The sequence below is a fragment of the Brachycentrus maculatus genome, unplaced genomic scaffold (assembly GCF_059751285.1).
Source record: "Brachycentrus maculatus isolate JH-2025_06_01 unplaced genomic scaffold, ASM5975128v1 h1tg000823l, whole genome shotgun sequence".
Classification (NCBI taxonomy): Eukaryota; Metazoa; Arthropoda; class Insecta; order Trichoptera; family Brachycentridae; genus Brachycentrus; species Brachycentrus maculatus.
In genome coordinates, this window is record NW_028281551.1 from 130834 (window position 1) to 146132 (window position 15299).

General features: G+C 36.7%; 1 protein-coding gene across 10 annotated transcripts in view; it reads left to right on the top strand.

The window, feature by feature from the left end:
* The window catches only part of dlg1 (MAGUK family member discs large 1), a 115216-nt gene that overhangs the window by 98065 nt on the left and 1852 nt on the right, over positions 1 to 15299 (top strand). For 6 of the 10 annotated variants that reach the window (XR_015838974.1, XM_088275220.1, XM_088275223.1 and 3 more), the window contains 11 exons: positions 1111 to 1249; positions 1931 to 2205; positions 3052 to 3185; positions 3854 to 3973; positions 4779 to 4902; positions 6117 to 6225; positions 9117 to 9158; positions 11416 to 11565; positions 12650 to 12822; positions 14100 to 14209; positions 14885 to 14976. Coding sequence is in view for 9 of the 10 variants with exons in the window: in XM_088275220.1 (XP_088131346.1) it covers positions 1111 to 1249; positions 1931 to 2205; positions 3052 to 3185; positions 3854 to 3973; positions 4779 to 4902; positions 6117 to 6225; positions 9117 to 9158; positions 11416 to 11565; positions 12650 to 12822; positions 14100 to 14209; positions 14885 to 14976 (1468 nt within the window). In the remaining variant the exon portion in view is untranslated. The remainder of the gene's footprint in view (positions 1 to 1110; positions 1250 to 1930; positions 2206 to 3051; positions 3186 to 3853; positions 3974 to 4778; positions 4903 to 6116; positions 6226 to 9116; positions 9159 to 11415; positions 11566 to 12649; positions 12823 to 14099; positions 14210 to 14884; positions 14977 to 15299) is intronic. The other 4 variants (XM_088275221.1, XM_088275226.1, XM_088275229.1 and 1 more) reach the window with 2 other exon arrangements.

The following is a 15299-nucleotide window of genomic DNA, read 5'->3' on the forward strand; positions in this document are numbered from 1 at the left end:
GAAGTTGTCACAAAATATTTTATAAAGTTTTTAAATACTTTTAAGTGATTTATCGGTATCACTTTCAGCTGACAGTTGACAGATGTCATTAGGGCTACCACTCAAACCACTTGAAATATTGATTATTTTAATCGATTGTTTTGAACGCCAGGGGTTTTTATTTTGCTCAATTTTTTTGTGTTTTTCTTATTATTTTAAAATATTCCATTGATAAATAATAGTTGTGTGTTAATATTAAATTTAATAAAAACTTGCGTGTGCGACTTAGTGTGACAACCCTGAAAATTTGAAACTGGTTTAACTTCAAGAATAAAACTCTAACAATCGATGCGGGATATAATATTTGGTAAGTAAATTATAATTCAATAAAAACAACAAAAAAAAAAATCTTTAGACAACTTTTTTTTTTCAAAAAAATACTTGGCCTGTTGAGCACTGCGGCGTAATTTATTTGCGGCTATGAAAAGGTTAAATGTCCTTCTCATTAAGTGTGTACAAAATTAACAACATTTTTCTCAAATATTGACCTATATTTATATTTTATTCTGTTATTAGTGGAAAACATATGAAACTACTCAAATAAAACAGCATTTTGTAAGAAGCATACCTAGATTATTTAAAATAAATGTAACTTGAGAGAAAAATAGAAAATTTTCATTCATAAGAATATAAAGGTCGTGTGAAATTGGCTCGACCTCGCAGTTTTCACTATCGATGCGCATCCTTCAATTGGTATACATTCTAATTGCATTGTCACTATCATTCCTTTTAGTATGACAATAATTTTCATGCGATGTTTGGTAATCCCTTTCAACATCACTATTTGACGAATACGACGTTGTAAGGGCGAAAACAATAGGTTTTTACAAAAAATGTGTTTCATTTTTTCACTGAAAATTCCTAAAACTTATTTATTTGTGAACTCATGTGACGAATCAGAACTTTGAAAATGTGCAGGCTGTGGCACAATCTTCCAACTCATCCGTCAAAATACACTGGCGTCAATTACGATATATCAATGGCCGCACTTTTGGCAAAGTATACCAGGGTCGATACATTGATTCCTAGCACTCTAATAGCAGCTAATCACGAATGATTTATTGTTTACAGAATGGCGATATGTATTTAGAAAATGTAACCCACGAAGAAGCGGTGAGTGCCCTCAAAGCCACAAGAGAACGGGTGCTGCTGGTGGTCCAACCTACCCCGACGCCAACCCTGCTCTCCTCCACTACGCATTCACCATCACGTAAGTATTATATATGTGTAAGTTAGTTATAAAGGGTGTGTTGGAAAGTGTATGCCAAAATTGGAATAAGCGGATGGACCATTTGAGGCGCAGCCGCGGTCAACATTTGAATGAAATAATCTTCAAACATTAAGTTATATGGACCGTACTATCGATTCAAATAAAGATTTCATGCATTTCTCTGAATTTTATGTGTTTTTTTAAAAAAAAAAACCAAAGCTACTAAAAAATCACCCTTTATATGTAACACCTAGTTCACTCCTGCGCGGAGTGTGTCTCCATTACGCCAACTCTCATGTTATGTTTGGCTACTACATTATACAGCGCTATTTCTAAATTGATTTAAAACTTAATCTAACTCTCCTAAGTCACAATAGACCTGACATGGTCGCGGTGACATGATAATAAAGAGTAAAGAATCTTGTTTCTTGATAAATGTTTGTAAGTAACTAAGGAGGTGCCTGCTGCTTTAAATTATATTCACGTTAGCAACATCTAATGCCTCTGTCTAAATGTTTGAATATGTAGTCTAATTGCCAACGCTACTGGCTTGTGTGTGAATGGAACATCTCGGAATTGATTTTATCATTGAAATGTCTGTGTACTGGCATCGCTATTGTCCTTGTGCAAATGCTACATTACTTCTGCTTTTTACTTGTTATTAATGTGTTAATTTTGCAGACTCGGCGCGGGCATCGTCGCTGGCGCTGCACACGGTGGACGGGGGCGCGGCGGTGGAGGAGCCCGTGCGCGTGGTGGAGCTGGAGAAGGGGCCCAACGGGCTGGGCTTCAACATCGTGGGGGGCGAGGACGGCGAGGGCATCTTCGTGTCCTTCCTGCTGGCCGGAGGGCCCGCCGAGAAGGGCGGGGCGCTGCGGCGCGGGGACAAGCTGCTCAAGGTCAACTCCACCGACCTGCGCGGGGCCACCCACGAGCAGGCCGCGCAGGCCCTCAAGGTGAGATGCTACTCATTTTAGACATTTTTAATTTCGGAAGGGTGTTTTTTACACCTGCGGACCGCTGGCGACGGGATTTGATAATTATGTCCGTATAGTCAAGGCCTTAATGAAGAGATTGGTACATAATATTCATATAAAAACATCAAATATGTAATTCCTTCTTTTCTGACTTTGAAATGAGGCTGGCGCATAAGGTAAAAATACCCTTCCCGTCCTTATGCATCAATCGACCGAACGGGTAGAAATACCTTTCCCGTCCATAGTGTGTTAATGTTAAACCATGTTAAAATATATATTCCGCTATCAATTTTTTGACATTTTTATAGAAAAATAGTGAATTTTGAAAATTTAGCCTATGTTGTGTGTCAAACTCATCAACCGGCCCTAGTAATTATAATGTTAATAATAATTATGGATAATTTATATAGTGTAATATCTGTAAAACACTTCACCTAGGGTGCTTTAAGTAATCTGTAAAAGTGACACAATGAAAGGTATAAATTATTACATTTTTTAGTTTTTTCTCACTTTCACATAAACTACATTGGTACAGGAGCATTCCATTCCATCGGGCCTGACAAATTTAACAGCAAAGCATGTTTGCAAGTTGGTTGCTAATTGGTAGACATCTATCAGTTGATTATCTTGGAATACACAGCTATTTTAGATGCTTTGAAGCCGTATTACGCATTGATTTATATATAAGCAGAATTTATACTCTACCCTTTTGGGAAAGCGTGACCAGTGCAGTTTGTGAAGTAGTAAAATGATGTGACTGAATTAATAAATTCCAAAAAAATTGTTTCTCATATAAAAATATAATTTATTAAATGTTTTTTTCAGGGAACGGGCCAGCATGTGACCCTCACAGTAGTATATAGTCCACAGGAGTACAACAGATTTGAAGCACGAATTAACGACTTAAAGCAACACCACACACTTCTTAGAACGTCACAAAAGAAAACACTTTATGTTAGGTGAGCTATGATGACAATTTATTACAAAGTCACCTTTAAAATAGTGAAATTTATGAATTGCTGTTGCTATTGGTGTACTTTTGCTGTAGTGAAATTGGCACGAAAACTACAATAATGCTACAAAGAGCTATTTGGTATTGTTAATAGACATGTTAGTTGTGTTGTTACCGATAAACATTTTGATACCCATAGTAAGCAATTTTTTCTTACTGTGCCCCTCCACTTAAGAGGTTGACAATTTTTGCTTTGTCTGCAGCCGCTCTAAACAGCGACTTAGTGCTACAGTGGAACCACTCTCTCTAATTTTTATTTAAGCCAGGATATCAATGATAAATTGTTTAAGTCAAAAATAAAACACTTATTTTTTACCACTTGAGTATTATATTGATACGTCTAGTTTCGGAAGCTGCAAATGCTTCCATCTACGGGTTTGAATTTGACTTTTTATAAAGTATATTGATGGAAGCATCTGTAGTTTCCGAAACTAGTCGTTACAATATAATACTCAAGTGGTAAAAACCAAGTGTTTTATTTATAATTTAATCATGTCTTACCACAAAGTGAATGCCGAAAAAATAAATAACAATAAATTGTTTCATGAAAATATTTAGAAACGTTTGTCGTATTTGTAAAAAAATAATTGTACATGTTTGCGTTTTATCTTCCAGAGCACTATTTGACTACGACCCTATAAGAGATGATGGACTCCCTTCCCGAGGGCTCCCGTTCAGATACGGAGACATACTCCACGTAACCAATGCCTCCGACGATGAATGGTGGCAGGCCAGGTAACCATTCTTTGCAACAATGTTGCCTAGACCTGCATAAATATTCTTCGCATAAAGTTAATCAGTCAACAAAAAAAAATGTATTAGTTGCCTTAAAAAATTCTCCTTGCCTATTATGTCCAAGAATTTATAGCACATTTCGTTTATATGTCTTAAAAATGATAGTGGATATGTATAGTTAATAATACATGAATAAGGTTGATCCCTAAAAACAATACAACATAGACACAATGGATTGAATATCTTATATCAATCAAGATTTTTGACATAGCTCATTTATTTGTCTTATTCATCTTGTCATATTTTCTAAATAAGACACCACTAAATCTGATCATTTGCATCCATTTGATCTTCACATCCTATTGCCTCATCAGTTTTGTCAACTGCATACCTTCTTTTGCACATTCTGTTTCCAATTTTAATCTTTCTTTTTTAAAAATCGGACATACTCACACTAAATGAGAGACATCTTGTGATGACGTCTCGTCTCATGACATTCACAAGTAGAGTTTTATCTAATTTTGAAACATAAGAGGTATTTTAAAACGTAGAGGTAATATATATTTAAAACGTAAGAGTCGTAACAATCGGCGGGTATGTATGAGGAGATGCACGTGGAAGAGGCGAAGAATGTTTGCAAAGACAGAGTGGTGTGGCGTTCCATTCTCTCTGCCTACCCCTGCGGAAAGCGGCGTGATGGTTAGTTAGTTAGTTAAGAGGTATTCTCAATTTTCTCCATGACCCGTAGAAATTCAGGTTATGCTGTTTAATGATTCTGTAAGTTCTGATGTGTGACAATTTTCAGAAGGCTGGCGGGAGACGGAACCTCGGATTCCGAGGTCATAGGAATAGTCCCCTCCAAGAGGCGGTGGGAGAGGAAACAGAGAGCGCGCGATCGGCAAGTCAAGTTCCAGGGCCAACCTACTCAGGTGGGAATAAGCATGAAGAACAAGAATAAGCATTTTGATCTGTTCCATGTGTCCGAAGGAGTTTTCCGAAGCGGGATTCTTCTACACATTTAACAAGAGTCTTCTTGCTTACTTTTTAATTTGTTTTGTTAATGTATACGCCTTAAATGTAAGTTTGTAATGTATATTAATTATTGAATAAATTGAATTGAAAAGGCTGACAAAAAATTATAATGATTAATAAGGCAATACGCCTTAAATGTTAGTTTGTAATGTATATATTAATTATTGAATAAATTTAATTGAAAAGGCTGACAAAAAATTATAACGATTAATAAGGTAATACGCCTTAAATGTTAGTTTGTAATGCCTTTTCAATTCAATTCAATTAATTATTGAATAAATTGAATTGAATTGAATTGAAAAGGCTGACAAAAAATTATAATGACTTATAAGGGAATTATGGTTCCTCCCTTTAATTTTGAATAGACGTGTTCTTACCGTTTTTTTTTTTGATTTGCCTAACGTCCAAGTGACTCTGAAATATAGCTACGGCTTATGCAACACCGCCCATTGTCACTCTACTTAGACTTCAACTTTTTAAGTTTTATAGCCTATGGGCGTTTGTCCACTACACGGAATTACACAGAATGTTACCGTACGGCACGTCAGTTAGCATTTTAAAACGAGTATTGCCTTGGATTGGCATGTGCTTTTGTCCATATTTTTTCGGATCGGTGCTCTTGATCGGTGCGTGAATATGTTGCGCGTAAATTCAATCACGCTAAACTGTCGTAGTCGCTTTCATTTTTCAAAACCGATATATAAATTATAAATTTATTAAATCTAAATAACATCGCTGGCTGATAGATTTATAAATGTATGAAAAATTATTTTTAATTTTCCATTTATTGTGTTATAAGTTACAACTCAATTCACAATGCTGCCATTCTCCTTTTCTATTTATACAGGGCTAAATATTACTCCTTCATTTTCTTGCCCATATAGCAATAGTGCTCCTAAACCTGAGCTTTTTCAGATATACCATCTGCATTCCGCTAAATTGAATATATATTACTCCGGCTTCATGTGATTGAAGTTATAACTGCATCAATTTAATTTTTATGCAGCACCCTGTGCATCGTCAGGTTAGAATAGAATCCCGAGTGGTGACGCAGGCGCATGGTGAAGCGCGTCCGTGTAAAGGCTGCTAATTTTGAAAATTCTTATTGCAGCAACAGTCAACGTTAGAACGAAAAAAGAAGACCTTGTCATTCAGCAGGCGTTTCCCGTTCATGAAGAGTCGAGATGACGCCAAGTCTGAGGATGGATCGGACCAAGAACGTAAGTACACAGCGCATCATCCTACTTGTGCATTATACATATCTATTCCTATCCTGCACTGGGCAGTGCCAAAACCCATTCACATTCACTCTCTAAGATGTTCTAACTTCATGTTTTTTAAACTCCATTATAATCATAACATAGTGGGCCACTATAATGCTTATTTTATTTTGTTTGTATTAATTTCAACACACAACATTGATTTGTTCTACGAATAAACATGTATCTATAATATATATTATGGTGGAGACTGACCGGAGCATTTTGTCGTATCGTAACACGTTACGATGCGAGCATTCAGGCAGTCAGTACAGCGAGCCGAGCGCTCCGTCCATAGTTTCGGATGCTCAGTGATGCTCGCCGCGAGCGATGTTACGATGTTATGTTACGACGAAATGCTCCGGTCAGTCCCACCTTCATAGATGTTTTGGCAGAGGCAAAGAAGTTTTTTTTAAATTGGGAGTGTGATGTCTAGGCTATCACTGGTTTAAGTGATTACATTGTACACTTTGTAACATGGACCTCACGGGACTCGTGCACATTACCATACACAAGCTAGTATGAGTACGAGTATGCAACTATGAGGCTCCTAGCCATTGCTCTTATTCTCCTTATCACTTTGCCTTCGTGTAGTTGAAGATCGAATTAAAGCTGCATTGCTTTGAGACGGTGCCCTATGCACACTTTTATACATATAGATGCCCATGGAACATCCATATAGTATTTTGATTTTTAAAACATGTATATATTGTATGAATAATAATAATAAAAACCCTTATCCGCACCCTAATGGTGCATAGGGCACTGCTTCATATGAACACAGTGTTATCTTGATCGTTGACACACGAAGGAAAGGTGATCAGCCCTCCGCTTCAGGTACCAGTCCAGGGTAATATTGAATAAATATTACAGTGAAAAAATCACTAATATTTATTTGACCCTCCTGGGAATCGAACCCGGGACCTCCAGAACGGTAGCCGATCGTGCTGACCATTACACTACAGAGGCGGACAATGAAAGTACAATATATATAAGTAACTTATACAATAGATGCAATTTTTTCTCATCATCTAGAAAATATCGAAGCACAGACATTTATATCATATTTTAGCTATATATTAATATCAGTACTACCAATTGAAACACCAATCAATGACGGTGTAAGTATTGAATAAATAGTATATTTTTTATGCGAATTTTATATTGTTGCGTTTCTTTTGAGATGCTTCCTCTCTGTCTCTTACATTGAATGTCTCTTATTCATTTTTTAAAGTTTCACTTCTATCACGTTAGGGTGCTGCACGTGTAATTTTTTGCACACTTGTATAATTCCTTACAATCATATTCTGTGTGTCGCTTAGAATCATCTGTATTTTCTTAAATATGATAAAATATTAACGCTTGAGTGTCATTATTATTAACTTAGGCAACTATTTAATATTAATATTTTGAGGTGCTTGATGCATTCATACATCTTTATTAAATTAAGGCACGTTAATACTTACCATGTATCAAATGTATATTCACAAAATCTTCCATGTGAAATATGATTACAAAAAATGTTACACTACCACAAATATTAATTTTGCAATTTGTAAATTGTGTTCTAATTCGATCCAACATTATTCGTTATTATAAAACAATTATTCAAATTATGTATATATCAATTGCCCAGTTCTAAAAGGTGACAAGTAAAAATATGTCATTTTGTGATAGTCAACTTTATGATTTAAATATTGTTTGAATTTTTCAATTTCGCTAATGTTTGAAAGGTTTTAGCATATTTATAATCAGTTATCAGTTCTTAACGGAAAGAAATTAATTTTTTTCTCTGTGACGCAGCTAATGTTTGGAAATTATGAAAATTTCAAGCAGGATTTTTGACTTTTGACACTTCTAGTACTTTTGCAGTTGTAGTAACTGGCAATTACTTATTTTATACAAATTTTCAGCCTTGTTATCCTTTAATCAAAATATGTTACTTATTTCTTTTTCATTATTGCAAACCTAGCAATAGAAAAAAATACAATTTGAATGTTAAAAAGAAATACACATGATTAGACAAGTACATTGCATGAATTGTCAAATTATTTGTTTTTTCACATTTTTGCCGTTAATAACAGTAATTGTAAATATGTACACAAATACAAAGTAAGGAAACATAAAACGATATGCAATGTGTTATCCTCTCTCATCAACAAAATATCAGTCTGACTTAATCATATACAGTGATGCCTCGCATAGCGAATGCTGCGTAAAATGATCTTCCTGTTCGCCCACTACGCAACTCGCACAACAAACTTTACTTCACACAACGGACTGTATCGTGATTCATCTTACCGCTCGAACGCTCCAAGGTTGGACGCAGCCAATGCTCTTGTATAAATATACATCAACGCGCGGAAGTCATTCTTCTCTGCGCTTATCTCATGCACGTGTTTGTTTTAATAAATGTATTTTGTGTATCTATATTGTGGCTTTAAAGAAATCAGGAAGGAGATTTCTGTTGCCTTAAAAAAGAAATAATTAGAAGTACTGAATGTGGGGTGAAGCAGTGTGACCTGGTCAAAGAGTTTGGCCTCACCAAGATCACAATCTGCACCATTTTGCCTTTTTTATGCTACAATACCATATTTTATGGTATAGAACAAATTGCTACGGGAAAACGCGTTTCACAAAACGAACTTGCTCCTGGAATGAATTAAGTATGCTATGCGTGACATCACTGTATCTATTAACAACAAAAAATGTAGATGTATAATTGTTGTTTAAATGGCTGTTATAAAGGTGCCAATAAATATGTATATAATAACCAAAGTAATTTAATTGTTATAACTTTAAAATTTTTTAACTAAACCGAACACTGGCAAATATATTTTATTTATTTTTAGCATTCATGCTATGCTACACACAGGACGATGCTAACGCCGAAGGTATGTTCTACAGATTTATTCTATCATTCATAAAGAATATATATATTATTTCAAGTACACTTTATAAAGTTGCTTTATATTGTAATATGTTCACCTTTACACACGAGCCAATTGTCAGAAATAGAATTTGGTTAAATCGCCTCTCATATTTCTGACTGAGAAATGATCTCCGCGGTTCTACGACATCTGATTCCGCCAGAAGAGGGGACCGCTTCGCTTACCCGAGCCAAGGAAAACAATCTACCCGAAACATCAGGGATATTGTTTTTATCAATATGTGTTAGATATTGTGATTATATACATATCTAGAAATGGCCAGCCATATGGCTTAGAATTATCGTAGATCATTGTCTTTTTCATACATACATGTCGTAGAAGTATTCCTTTAGAATCATTTCTAAGCTAAGATTTGTCATCAACATTACCTGATAAGTTTATGGAAAGGCGATATGACATATAGGTTTATGGAAGTTGATAAATATGTTTTGTCCATTTCTAGGCAAGTGTTGTATCTGATTAACCACTGTCCTTTAGTACAATATTTATGGAAAGATTTAACACACTAAATGCTTCTCTCTGTATTGGATTCCAAAAGAATCGTAGGCATAAAAGTGTGTACTCGCATTTGTCTCTATCGGCTTAGTCTCTGTGGTTCTTGGCTAAAGTAAAGAGAGCATTTCTAGGAATGCGACGGCCATAGGGTCGCTCTGGCCTGGGGCCTGGGGGTAACGCTAGAGCGACGGACGGGCGAGCGGTTTCATATCAGCTTACTTGCGCATTGTGCGGGCTTACGCTTGTTTCATCGGAAGGGGGATGCAGTGCGGGGCGGTGGCGGGGCGGGGCGGGGGAGAGGTGCGAGGCTGGCTGCTATTGCATGCTCGGGGACTGACTGTACGGTGCTTCTAGTTGCCTGTAGCGGCCGCCCTTACCTCTCGTGAAGTAACTGTGTTTGTACTGTTTGTACGTAGGGGAGATCTTGTACCGAGTGGAACTTCCCTTGATGGAGGAGATAACGCTCATATATCTAGAAGATGACAGTAAGTGGCCCGGAAGGTGACTCCTGACAGGGAGTAAAGTGTAGTTTGCGCGTGCCGTAGATACCTTCAACTCCCGCATTCTTATCATGTCCCGTCATTATTCTTAGATCTAGTAGATTGCTCATTCAATAACAGTTGGATACAGATTAATCGTCATTCCCGCAACCGCAACTGTCCGGTCTTCTCGATGGCCTGCACCACCCCGCGCCTCAACTGCCCTCTTCCGGCACCTCGCTTCCGTGCCGAGACCTCTCACTTACTCTTCTACTCTACTGAACTTGCCAACGCATTAACCCATCTTTTCTCTCTACATTACTTGTACATTTCTTGCTGTTTCTCATCGTGTAACCCGATGGAAGGTATCCTAAGGAGGCCACTGGAAGCACTGTAAGGCGATTGTTCATCTACCTAGCTCTCATGTATTAGCGCATCATCGCTGGCGATAGCGGAACTCCGCATGATCCGCGCATGCAATAGCACAGCACGCTCAATTCAAGCACTTCATTTTTTTCTTTTTTCATTCTCTATTTGAATATTTTGCGTTTGGCTTCGGTGCACTGCGCATCGCTCACCGCATTCGGAAAAACGTTATCGCTCGACAAGACTTTATTATAAAATGCTCTTTACGTCGGCGCATGCACTTTTTGGTTGTCATCATTTCATTATTCTTCCGTTACTGAACACCACTCTTCAGATTCAGTAGACTCACTTACCCGGAAGCTTTTCTCGTAGTTAGCTTTCAATGTTCTTTAAACAACTAGGTTTAAGGCAATCTTTCAGTTTATTCAACAAAACCATCTTTTGTTACTACATTCCGGCTAACATCAGCTTCATCACCTCGGGTTCGATTCCTGCCAGAGTATATCTTACGAGGTACGGTGATGGCAGGTTGTATCGTCAAGTATATAAACCGTAGAATATCTCATTCATCCTCTCAGTATGGTAAAATCATTCTATTAGAACTAGATTGAAGGTAGAAAATAAAGATATTGCTAGGAAATTAATACAGAATAATCTCTCAGAAATTTACGCTTAAATCTTTCAAAATTAGTAGTAGAGAAAAGGAACGGAAGGTTCTCCGCTTTTAACATAATCAAATGCGTAGTTTTTTGTTGCCGTAATAGAGCTTTTTAAACGCATATCTTTTCAATTAAAATATTTAGCATTAGACGATGAGTATTCTGTAGGTGTATTGTTAATGCTCCGATCAACTTTTCCAGGTCAAGAGGAAGCCGTATTATCCTATGAGTCTGTACAACAACTCACTATAAGCTATACTCGGCCAGTCATAATTCTCGGGCCCCTCAAGGACAGAGTGAACGATGATCTGATATCGGAGTTTCCCGAAAAATTCGGAAGTTGCGTCCCACGTAAGTACTTCCAACGTCCATGTAACGTATCCCGAGCCAAGCTGCTGCAGGGAAATCTAGTAAACTCCAATCCTCATGGAATACCAACTTACAATTGGTCAAAATCAATCAATATATCATTGCATTATTCTGATGCAGTGCTCTATATGTACATTAGGTTTAGTTTAATCAACAATAAAATTACATATATTATCAATATTTCAAGAACACCTCTTTTCCTCGGGTTTTTTAACCGTTTATACTTTTTTGCGATCTTGTATATCATTCTCACATTTATTTGTCAGCATAAATGTTTATGCCTTATGCACCATCGGATGCGGATAAGGGTCAGGAGTGTATCAAACTCATTGACCACTACTGGCACACACTTTTAGAACACTGCACAAATGTGTCAGACATGTTGGACCAGTCATATGAAGCGCAGGACTAATCACTCCGTCTTCGTGTAATTAATAAAGATAACATATACGATGCAGTGCCCTATACGCCATTGAGTGCAGATAGGGCTTAGAAGAAGAAACATACATCTTTTGTGTATGTCATGTCAGGTCACTTGAAAGTATTTGTCCTTGTCTTGGGCAGCGCCTCGATGGTCCAATCTTGTATATTCCGGAACCAGGAGATCTGTCTTGTGCCCACACCTCGTCAACCTTTCTATTTTTGCCTTTTGTGATTAGTAAAAATATATCTAGCAACTAAAATATTTTGTCCGCCTTCGTAGTGTAATGGTCAGCACCCTGGTCTACCGTACTGGAGGTGCCGGGTTCGATTCCCAGGGGGGGTCAAATAAATATGAGTGATTTTTCACTACAATATTTATTCAATATTACCCTGGACTGGCTCCTGAAGCGGAGGGCTGATCACCTTTCCTTCATGTGTTAATGAGCAAGATAACACTGTGTTTTTATGATGCAGTGCCCTACGCACCATCGGTTGCGGATTAGGGTTAATTTTTTTTTTTTAATGAAAAAAGAAACAATTATGGTATTAGAGATTGCAAAATAAGTAGCGTGTTCTTGAAATGTTGCCATCGTTAAAAACAAATACAACCTGATGCGACGGATTTGACGTTTGTCCGCTGCAGATACGACTAGACCTAAACGGGAATACGAGGTAGATGGACGGGACTATCACTTTGTGGCGAGCCGGGAGCAGATGGAGAGAGACATACAGAACCACCTGTTCATAGAGGCGGGGCAGTACAACGAGAACTTGTACGGGACGTCCGTCGCCTCCGTGAAACAAGTCGCAGAGAAGGTGACAATTTTATTATTGCAATTACAATTGCACATAGCTCATTCGGGCAATGACTTTTTTGCATTTTACAATATATGTACATATCGCTCACTCCTTTCAACAACGTCATGTATCAAAAAACTTGATTTTTCAGGTTTTTAAAGTTTAAGAATATAATGAAATGTATTAAAAATAAATATCAAGCCACTTATTGAATTATTAACTGTGCAAGGATTTTTTTAGTAAAACCTGAATGTTTCTTCTTCACTTGAAAAATATTTAATATATTCAAAAAAATAATTGCAATATCTTTTCTTCAAAATGCAAAAACAACACTTTCTGCCCTGTAACGGGTAAATATTAATTTTAAAATATGCCGCTTTTGCTGGGATATAGTACATTTTTTAAGCATTCCGAAAACATGCACAACTGAAAATTGTCAATTTTTTATATATGACGTTGTTGAAAGGAGTGAACGATATGTTACTAATACAAAATACACTATTATCATACATAAACATGATAAAATTCCTCAAAGGCACAGCCTGTATGGGGGTAAACATTTTATTTCAAGTTTCATTTAAGGCAACGAAGAAAACAATAAATATTTTAAAAGAAATTCATAAATACCTATAAAGGTAATTTAACACATTGTTGTTGGGGGTTTTTATTAATCAACCCCGACTAATAATATACTAATCACAAGTAACCCCAAACCCAATTCTAATTTGTTTGGCATCTCGCGCTCTACCAAAAGTAAACAAATAGAACGCTTATAAGCGTCTCTCGCTCTTACCATCAGTATGTAACTAAGCGTTTCCCGCAAACAATGTGTTAAGGTGGAGACTGACCGCAGCATTTCGTCGTAACATAACACGTTACGATGCGAGCATTCAGGCAGTCAGTACACCGAGCCGAGCGCTCCATCCATGGTTTCGGATGCTCGGTGATGCTCGCTGTGAGCGATGTTACGACGAAATGCTCCAGTCAGTCTCCACCTTTAAGATAACGATTGATTACTCACAATATTTTGAACGTGTCCAAATATTTATTTATAAATCTGGTTTGGTCCACTTGGGAGTTATTTTTATATTGGCATCTCAACATAGATGAAGAATATGAATGTCTGGGTATTTACAAGGCTTGCGACATGTCAGGCTGACTATCACTTTATACATATACGTGTAACGTTTACCATTCTACCCATGATTGACAACCACACTACGCAAATTTTGTATACCAATTAATCTGACTATACATATATGTTGGAGGTAATATTTGGTTTGTGCATTTTTCAGGGTAAACATTGTATTCTGGACGTCAGTGGGAATGCCATCAAGCGACTTCAAGTAGCTCAGCTTTTCCCCATAGCAATATTCCTCAAACCAAAGAGTGTTGAATCCATAATGTAAGATAATTTCATTTTTTAATATTATTTGTATTGTTATTTTACCAAATGCATCCAAAGTTTTGTAAATTTACATGTCTATTGTGCATTGTTAAATAGGGTTGAGTCTATTTGTAGCTCGTAGAAGAAGAAGAAGCTATTTGTAGAGTATTCTCTAGAGCTATTGCTCATAGAAGAAGAAGAAGCTATTTGTAGTTATTGTCGTGGACGTAGAATACAGAAACATTTTAAACTGCATTTTTATCTGCTAATGCTAAACTGTTTTAAGTGATTTTGACATAACTTTACATTTGAATACGTGTCTTTTTTATACATGGGTAAAAACATATTTTTTCCATCTGTTGAACATAACATGAACTCATGGAACACTAAACATTACTGGCAGATAGATAGATACGTGTTTCTGGATAGCTGCTGTCACTTTCAATAATTTGAATTTCAATAATTTTGTTTCATAGATTTTTATTTTGCTTCATAAGCATTATGAAATTAAATATGTCATAAATGTGCGCTTTCTTTTCTTTATTTTCCTTTTGCCAGACTGAGCCTCAGCCCTGGCTAAGACCTGGCTGTTATAAAGTTATACTGACATATATTATGTAAATAGATGTATTAATATTTACGTTTTTATTTACCGCGGTGAAATTTTACTCATGTATTTTACTTTTTATGTAGGGAAATGAACAAAAGAATGACGGAAGAGCAGGCCCGTAAAACTTACGAACGAGCGATAAAAATGGAGCAGGAGTTTGCAGAATATTTCACTGGTGAGTGTTCTCTGGTTTTGGTTATTAAATATGAGCATGAATCAGCTTTCTACAATGAATTAAGTATTAAGCATCAATATACCTAGCTGATATGTAAATTTGTGTACATCTCCAAACATAGCTTTCAGCAAGAGCCAATCAAGAGAAAGTGCTCTCAAGAGAAAACACTTTCCATCCCGCCCCATACCACATCATTCTTCAGTAATTCCTGCATTGTATGGAATCCGCTACCTCTGATGTTATACATATGACTGTGACATACGCTGAATAAGGCTAATACGCAGTCAACATGTATACTTGCCATTGAGTTTTCACACAATTTT